General features: G+C 45.7%; 1 protein-coding gene across 1 annotated transcript in view; it reads left to right on the top strand.

The window, feature by feature from the left end:
• ak9 (adenylate kinase 9) overlaps window positions 1-5,023 on the top strand; it is a 32,357-nt gene extending 27,334 nt beyond the window's left edge. The window contains exons 20-28 of the mRNA XM_060917360.1: window positions 3-204; window positions 1,937-2,083; window positions 2,307-2,524; window positions 2,650-2,846; window positions 3,303-3,472; window positions 3,767-3,865; window positions 4,081-4,183; window positions 4,398-4,512; window positions 4,679-5,023. Coding sequence (XP_060773343.1) covers window positions 3-204; window positions 1,937-2,083; window positions 2,307-2,524; window positions 2,650-2,846; window positions 3,303-3,472; window positions 3,767-3,865; window positions 4,081-4,183; window positions 4,398-4,512; window positions 4,679-4,902 — 1,475 coding nt within the window. The 3' untranslated portion in view covers window positions 4,903-5,023. The remainder of the gene's footprint in view (window positions 1-2; window positions 205-1,936; window positions 2,084-2,306; window positions 2,525-2,649; window positions 2,847-3,302; window positions 3,473-3,766; window positions 3,866-4,080; window positions 4,184-4,397; window positions 4,513-4,678) is intronic.
• The last annotated feature ends 4,466 nt before the right edge of the window (window positions 5,024-9,489 follow it).

Raw genomic sequence — 9,489 nt, forward strand, 5'->3', positions numbered from 1 at the left:
AGTTGCCCGCATGTTTGCCCGTGAGTATGGACTGGCACACCTATCCATTGGTGGTGTGATGCGAACAGTGCTCAGTATCCAAGACAAGACAGAACTTGCCACTGAAATGCTGAAGTACTTGAACCAGGGCTTGACCGTGCCTGATGAACTGGCCATTCAGTGCCTAGAAGTGGTTCTGTTGAACTTAGTCTGCAGCACACAAGGGTAATAAACAATTTCAACTGTAAGTTTCTTATAGTAGCTATTGTTTCTGAAGAAACCAGATCTAAACAAAACATTACCTTTTGAATCATGATTAACACTGATTGTGTTTTGTCATATTTTTATTACTACTACACTACTGTTTCTACTGACCAGAAGGTTGCGATTTAAAATCCCAAGCCTGTAGACTGCCATTTTTGGGTGCTTGAGCAACCCTTAGTGACTGCAGAAATATTTAAGTCCAGATTTCTGTCAAGCTGTTTTTATGAAAATATGACAATGTCTTTTGTTCAAAACATAATACAAACAAGACAATATAATGGCAAACCCTATAGCCAGACCACAGCATCATTCCAAACCTTTACAAACCTACAGTTTCCTCATGGTAAGAGTGCTAAAGTAAAACAAAAATTTAATTAATTATGTTGTAGAAGAGTCAGAGTGTGTGAATTTATACCAGTGAAAGCATATGTTAGGCACTAAGGCCCTGTCCACACAGCAACGGATTCAGGTGAATCTGATAAAATTGTTTATCGTTTCGGCCTGGCGTCCACACGGCACCGGCGTTTTGGGTGCCCCAAAACGAAATCTTTTGAGAACAGGTTCCAGAGTGAAAAAATCTGGCAACGGCCCCGTTGCGAAGTCGTCTGGATGAGTAGAACGAATTTGTTTACGATGACGTCACAACCACATGACTGTCAGTGCTTCACGCCGGGTAGAAGTGTAACGAACTCGATGCGAGTTGTCAACAAATCCTATAACTTGGTTCATGAAACACGCTTACAAAATATTTTCACTGTGAATATTTATTGTGTAATGGTGCAAAGTGAGAGAGAGAGAGTGAGAGAATAGCCCTTAGGGCAGAGTCTTTAGTCCAAACACTGCGGAAGCAGTACCAAACCGCGTATCGCCCGTGCGCTTTCCAAAAACAAAAACAATCCCACCAGCAAACATAGGAAAAAAAAAAAGGAGCGATCTCACCTCTTCAGATGTTGGTTAAAGTCCGACAATACATTCCTCAAAAAGGGCATAGAAGAACAAAGTAATCCATCAACGTGTAGCATTCAATTTATTCCGGACCATTTAAGAATTCTGGAGGATATCAGAATGTTGGCGTACCGGCTTCCATCTACCCCCATTCATTCCTCTTTCCGCGTCTTTCGTTTTACGCTACTGATTAATAATCAAAACTTCATGTGACTAATGCTACAGAAGAAGGGGTTTATGCGCATGCGTCTACTTCTTCTATTGTTCTGGTGTCACCGATGGGACCGTCTTACAGCGCACGTAGTGGTGTGGCATGTGTATTGCATCGTTTTCAGCAAGCGTTGCGTTGCCATACGGACCTGAAATTTTACTGATCCGTTGCCCATGTGGACGCGATATTTTTTTTAAAAAATCTCGTTGCCGTTGTCGTGTGGATGTAGCCTAAGTCACAGTACTTGTCCACTTGCGACTTAAAAGCCCATCTTTATACAGATGAGTGCAGCTGGTGCTGTGCTTTTAGCCAGACAGATGAGGGCATTATGAAGGGAAAGACTTTTGATTCACCATAACCAAATCCAAGTAAATGCCAAAGAAATCCTCAGTGATGTCATGTGGTGGCATGCAAATTCTAAATCTCATGACGTCTTTAAGGGTTTTAATTTCTTTTAGTGTGAAAAGTTTAAGGAGGGCAGATATAACACTTTTGCTATCTTAAACTGAAAAGGCACTTGTCTGATCTTCAACCCAGGTATGTGCTGGATGGATTTCCCATGACCAAAAGACAGGCTGACCTGATGGCAGCTCGCCGCATTATTCCCATTCAAGTGATCGAGCTGCAACTAAACAAAGATGAAATGCTGAGGAGAGGCATGAAAGATAAGATGAAACCAAACAGGTCTAAGTCAATATCAGAATGATTGTGTTTACCTCTGTATGTAGTTGAATTTAGTATATGTTGCAACATGGACCTGAAAGCACTTACAATAAATATTTAGTTGATTAACTTGACTCTAATTGGTTCAGACATAATGCAATTCATTCAGTGAGTAAAGAAATTAATATAAAAAGTGTTATCTCTGTCAAGTGTAGTAATGCTGTCATCCTGCTCCCTTTTACAGGCCATACCCGATGCATGACAGCACTCAGTTTCTGGACGTCCGGATTTCATGCTTTAAGCGTGAGGTGGAGGCACTCAGGAAACATTTCCATCAGCAGTACCAAAACTGGGTTCCAGTTGATGCACACAAAAGCAGTTGGTGGGTATGGCATCGGGTTCTGGATGAAGCCCAGATTAGTTTGCGACATATCCACAACTACCTGAAGAGAATTCGTAAAGGTGAATGCCCAAGGGAAATATGTGGATAAACTCCTTCCCACACTTCTCTAGTTGAGTTTTTACCACTCAATCCCCATTAAAAATATGGATTCAAGGACGTTTTAACTTCATGATTTTTCATTCAGGCCAGGCTGCCAGCATAGAGCGTCTGTGTATTACTCCAAGTGAGCTTCAGTCTCGACTGGGAGAGTTTGGCCATTATTGTCCTGTGAGTTTGGCTCTGCATAAACACTTGGTCGACTGCTCCCTTGATACTTCCCTGGAGTTGGCTGCAGAGTTCAAGAAATACTACTACAAAATGGCATCCAGGGAGTATCTTGAGGTGGGGGTTAATCTAATCTGAAATATTTAAAATCTGAAATATGTATACTGATAATGTTATGTTGGAGATAATTGTTCTATCAGGAAACTTTGAAATATGAACCCTCTTTAAAAGTAGTAGCCAACATATCGCACAAATCAGGAAAAATATTTTAATTATTCGGTAAACTACTGAAAGCTAGACATAGTCCATTAAACAAAACAACTTTAAAATATACTATACCTAACCAAAGCACTGCTGCTGTATTATTATACAACATTTAATGTTATCATCTTTGTGAAGCTGTGTTGAAAATGTGGTAGACTTATATATAGAGAAAAACATGATAACAGTAAGGTTCTTGTGCAGCTGTGCTGTTGTACAATTTTTTTTTCATTTACAAAACATCAGATTTTCTAAATGTACAGTAACGTTCTATAAGACTAACATTTTTTTCCCATCTCTCCATTACAATAGAAGTTTCTTGAGGCACCAGAGCAATTCGTAGCTCCAATCTGCCCTCATAAGTTGCCCCTTCCTCAGCTTCTTCCCCGTAAGCTGAATGCAGGAGAGGTGAAGAGTCGCTTCCCTCAGCAGGTGGAGCTACAAGGCTACTGTCCAGTCACATACCTAGAAGGCCAGCACAGGTACAGCATGTACACATTTTAAACATAATTTTTAAAAAAAATCTGAGCTTTGTGTACAAGTGCATAACTATTTTATTAATGTTAAATGCAACATACCAGTTAGTTTTCACTATATTTACTATTGCTGCTTATACTATGTAGGCACTTAACACACCAGTGTCAATAACCACACAAACATAACTAACCAAGTCAGAGTAAGTTTGTCAAATCCTGAACTTTTAAATAAGTTTGAAATATGAAAATATGAAGTGTTATCTGAAGGCAATAAACAATGTAATTTTCCTTTATTTGAAGGTATGAGGCTGTGGTCCGTGGCACAGTGAACTTTGCAGTGGAATACCAGGAGAAGATCTACATTTTTGAGACAGAGGAGAAACAACACAAGTTTTTACGGTGAGCCATAATAGTTGTTATGTTGGCACAGGCTTGCTCATCAGGGATAAATACATTTATTAGGGATAAAATTAGCTTATATGTTTAAAGTCTTTATTTTCTGTAAAGCTGCTTTGCAACAATGTCTGTTGTTAAAAGGGCTATACAAATAAACTGATGACTTGTTAGAAAAGTTCTAGTATCTCTTATTGTATTATTTTTCTACCTGTTCATAGATCACCTGAGACTTACTTGAACCAGAAGCTCCCTCTCAAACTTCCACCAATGGGAGACCCAATGCAACTGACCTCTTTGCCAATACTGGGTTATTTGGAACAGGTACGAGGGAAATAAATTAACCACTGGCATTTTTTCACTAATTGCTTGTTAGAATTCAGATTATGTTGTACACCAATCTTGATATAAAGTAAGCTTTATAAACCTTTTATGGAGTAAAAAAAAAAAAAGTGACAGTTTTGGGGCTATGTGGGTCTCAGCCATGCTTTGATTAGAATCAATATCAACTCTTATTTGTGTGCATTCTCCATCCAAGGGAGTAGCCACAGCCATCATTAAAGGCATGACTGAGTTGGGCAACCTCAAGCCCAAGTTCCCATATCTCAGCATGAAGAGATCTGCTATACACTACTTGGTTTTACATCTTAAAGGTAATGACTTATTTTTCAATTTTTAGTCTTCAGAGGAAATGAGGCAGTGACTTTTGCTTTGCCAAATATGAGGTCTTTGTTCTTTTAAAGTACACTCAACAAGTACATAGTTTAGCATTTTAAATTCTTATTAAATAAAATGTTGTTTCTGCCATCTTCTACACAGCATATAACAGAACATCGGCCTACACTCAGAAGAAGTACAAGGAGAAGCTGGTTCATTATGAGAATGATTGTAAACTCATCTCCTACCTGAGTTCCAATTTGACCCAGCAGTACAAGCCCCCTCATGAACTTCCCATAGATTTTAACTATAAGCTTCACAGGTTTCTTGCTTTGAAGGACTCCACTAAAAAAGTATCAGGACTGATGCAATATGGAGGGAATTAATGACTTCTGAATGACCCCTGTATTGCACTCAAAACAACACAACAGCACATTATTTGATGTTTTACCTCATGAATTTTATTATTATTTTTTTTTTAATAAACATTTCTTGCAACACATTTTTAAAAAATAGTACAGCATTTACCACTTTATAATGTTGCCATTCCTTCTCACAACACTTAAAATATGTTTAGGGACTGAAGACACCAAGTGATGAAATGTTTCAGGTGTTATTTTGTCCCATTCTTCCTGCAAACAGGTCTTAAGGTGTGCAAAAATACAGGGTTTTCGTCATTTTGCATTTCAGAATTCACCACACATTCTCTATTGGGGACAGAGGAGACAGGCAGCCTCTTCTTCCACAGCCATGACTTTGTAATGTGTGCAGAATGTGGTTTTCCATTGTCTTGTTGAAATATCCCTGGAACAGTTGCTGTTTGAAGGCAGCATATGGTGCTCCAAAACCTCAATGTACTTTTCTGCATTAATGTTGCCATCACAGAAGTGTAAGTTACCTTTGCCAAGGGCACTGACACAATCCCATACCATGACACACCCTGGCTGTTGGACTTGTTGCTGGTAACAGTCTGGATGGTCCTTTTGGTCTTTGGTTTGGAGCACACGGCATCCATTTCTTACAAAAATGACCTGGAATACTGATTTGTCTGACCAAAATACACATTTCCACTGTGTGATGGTCCATCCCAGATGCTTCCAAACACAGAGAAATTGACAGCATTTCTGGACACAGCATAAGGCTTCCTTTTTGCACAGTAAAGTTTTAACTGGCATTTGTGGATGTAATTCCCTATTGTAGAGCTTAATAAAGGTTTACTAAAGTAATCCCGAACCCGTTTGGTTATATTAATTATAGATGAATGGCGGTTCTTGATGCAGTGCTGTCTGAGGGATCGGATACCGTGGATTTTCAGCGTAGCCTTGTGCCCATGCCCTTTATGCACTGAAATTCATCTAGACTCCTTGAATCATCTAATGATATTATGCACAATAGATGGTGAAAATCCCGTCCTATCTTGAGGAACATTGTTTTTAAATATTTCAATAATTTTCCCATGCATTTGTTAACAAACTGGAGATCCTCAGAGATCATCTTTGCTCCTCAAAGACTAGGCCTTTCCTGGATACAGATTTTGTACCAAATCATGATTACAATCATCTGTTGATATTACCTGTTTCAAATCACATCATTATTTAATTGTTTTATCACATTACTCACCCGAAATTGCCCCATCCCAACTTTTTTTAGGAATGTGTTGCAGGTCTGAAACACAGAAATGAATGTCTCATCTCATCTCATTATCTCTAGCCGCTTTATCCTGTTCTACAGGGTCGCAGGCAAGCTGGAGCCTATCCCAGCTGACTACGGGTGAAAGGTGGGGTACACCCTGGACAAGTCGCCAGGTCATCACAGGGCTGACACATAGACACAGACAACCATTCACACCTACGGTCAATTTAGAGTCACCAGTTAACCTAACCTGCATGTCTTTGGACTGTGGGGGAAACCGGAGCACCCGGAGAAAACCCACACGGACACGGGGAGAACATGCAAACTCTGCACAGAAAGGCCCTTGCCGGCCACGGGGCTTGAACCCGGATCTTCTTGCTGTGAGGCGACAGCACTAACCACTACACCACCGTGCCGCCAGGAATTAATGTATATCAACAAATTAATATCTTGGGTTCATACTGTCTACAATGAAATACACGTCAAAGTACATTTAGTAAAAAAAAAAAATTAAAGGGGGCGGCACGGTGGTGTAGTGGTTAGCGCTGTTGTCTCACAGCAAGAAGGTCCTGGGTTCGAGCCCCGTGGCCGGCGAGGGCCTTTCTGTGCGGAGTTTGCATGTTCTCCCCGTGTCCGCGTGGGTTTCCTCCGGGTGCTCCGGTTTCCCCCACAGTCCAAAGACATGCAGGTTAGGTTAACTGGTGACTCTAAATTGACCGTAGGTGTGAATGTGAGTGTGAATGGTTGTCTGTGTCTATGTGTCAGCCCTGTGATGACCTGGCGACTTGTCCAGGGTGTACCCCGCCTTTCGCCCGTAGTCAGCTGAGATAGGCTCCAGCTTGCCTGCAACCCTGTAGAAGGATAAAGCGGCTAGAGATAATGAGATGAGATGAGAAAAAATTAAAGGTGCTAACTGCAAAGTTGAATTCTAGGCAAAATGTTCTATGTCTATAGTTGTTGGAGTTTCAAGATGTTGCAACGCCGCACACACTGTGTACCCTATGGCCCAATCCCAATTCTAATTTCTACCCCTACCCCTCCGCCTTCCCCTCCGCCTTCCCCTTGGCCCTTCCCCTTGAAACTGAGCTACAAGGGATAGGGCTTGAAATTCAACCCTTACGTATTGGGATAGCCCTTCAACGATCGCATACGTCATCGCGTACCTCCGTCAGCATTTACGTTAGCAAAACGCGACGCGTCATTGGCTGCGACCAGCCGCTACAGTCAGAGCCAGAAATCTCTGCTGGCAGGGTGTAATTTGTTAACTAACACCACTGAATGGGATATCTTTGGCGCTTCGTGCACCACATCCGACAGAATGAGGTGTCAGAACACTCATGTAAACAATAAAAGCGAGAATAACAGAACAAAACTGTGGCAGCGGGGGCGTGGTCAAGCATCGGTCTGTGACAGGAGGGTGGAGCCGGGGAAGGTGAGTGGCAGATTCGCTACACCTGATGGTAATTAACCTGTGTTTTGTGTGTGTTTTCCCAGTAAACCGCTCCCTATTTTAAGAGGCTGAGAGAGAGCAGAGGGAGCGCGACCCGGGAGTGGAGGCTGAGAGTGTGTCTGTGTGCTGCGAGTTCTTTTAAACTGAAAAGTTTATTAATAAAATACGCTGTTACTACCTCCAAACGTTGTCCTGCCGTCCTCTGTGCTCCACCCACGCCTTGTCCGCGCTACAGTGGTGCCGAAACCCGGGAAAAGGTGGAGCACCAGTGCTACAGCTCCATGGAATCCTCCCCGTTCGCGGACTTGGTCCACGCCCTCGCCACGGCTCAGCAGAGCCAGCACCAGGCACTCGTCACGCTCCGAACGGAGCAGGAGCGCCGCTTCGAAGCCCTGGTGCTGGCTCAACAGGAAGATCGAGAGGCGTTCCGGCGGCTCCTCGCGTCGGCGGGGTCCACCAGCGCCCCGGCCGCGGGCCCGTCTCCCCTCACTGTGACCAAGATGGGCCCGCAGGACGACCCCGAGGCTTTCATCACCTTGTTCGAGCAGGTCGCCGAAGCCTCGGGGTGGCCGATGGAGCAGCGCGCGGCGCGCCTCCTCCCCCTCCTGACTGGAGAGGCGCAGCTGGCCGCATTACAGCTCCCCGCCGACCGCCGGCTGGCCTACGCTGACCTTCGCCGGGCCGTCCTCCAGCGCGTGGGGCGCACGCCGGAGCAGCAGCGCCAGCGCTTCCGCGCGCTGCGGATGGAGGAAGCCGGCAGCCCGTTCGCGTTTGGCCAGCAGCTCCGGGACGCCTGCTGGCGGTGGCTGAGGGCCGAAGATCGCGACGCCGAGGGAATCATCGACCAGATGGCGCTGGAACAGTTCGTTGCCCGCTTACCAGCCGGAACCGCGGAGTGGGTCCAGTGCCACCGCCCGGCGTCGCTGGATCAGGCCGTAGGACTGGCGGAGGATCATCTGGCGGCTGTACCGGCGGCAGGACAACGGATGACATCGTCTTCTGTCTCCTCTTCTCTCTCTCTGTCTTCCCCCCCTCTCTCTCTGTCTTCCCCCCCTCCTCCCGTGTCCCGTCCTCGCCCCATTCCCCCACCATGGAGGCGGGGGCCGGCCCCACCCCAGCCGGCCCGCCGCACCCGTGGTGCCCTCCCGTTTCTCCCTTCTGTGTCTGTCTCTCCCCCCCCTCAGGTGAGTGAGCCCCAGAACACAGTTGCAGAGGGGAGGCCCGGGCCGGTTTGCTGGCGCTGCGGGGAACCTGGCCACCTGCAGCAACAATGTGCAGCGATGGAGGTGGGGGCGGTGGTGCGGATCCCCGACGCGCCAGAGGCTGCCCTCGATCGGGCCGGAGCGTATCGCATACCGGTAAGTGTACAAGGGGCTACATATCAGGCGTTGGTGGATTCAGGCTGCAATCAGACCTCGATCCGCCAAAGCCTGGTGCAAGACGAGGCATTGGGGGGAGCACAAGGGGTGAAGGTGTTGTGTGTGCACGGGGATATTCACAGCTACCCGTTGGTGTCAGTCCACATATATTTTAGAGGGGAAAAATCTATAGTGAAGGCGGCGGTTAATCCTCGCCTTACCCACTCTTTGATCTTGGGGACCGATTGGCCGGGATTTCGGGGTTTAATGGCACGCCTAGTAAAGAGTGGGTCCTGCCGGTTGACGGGGGAGGGTCCCGGTGTCGCTTTGGCTGGAGCGGCGGTCGCAGAGCCGTCTACATCACCTCCGCGACAGGGGGAGGAGCCGCCGGCCCCTCCTCTTTCTATTGGGGAATCCCTCGTGGATTTCCCACTGGAACAATCGCGAGACGAGACTCTGCGACACGCGTTTGACCAAGTGAGAGTAATCGATGGTCAAACGCTCCAGCCGAACGCCACCCCGTCCTTCCCCTA

Source organism: Neoarius graeffei, chromosome 3 (assembly GCF_027579695.1).
Source record: "Neoarius graeffei isolate fNeoGra1 chromosome 3, fNeoGra1.pri, whole genome shotgun sequence".
In the NCBI taxonomy this organism is placed as follows: Eukaryota; Metazoa; Chordata; class Actinopteri; order Siluriformes; family Ariidae; genus Neoarius; species Neoarius graeffei.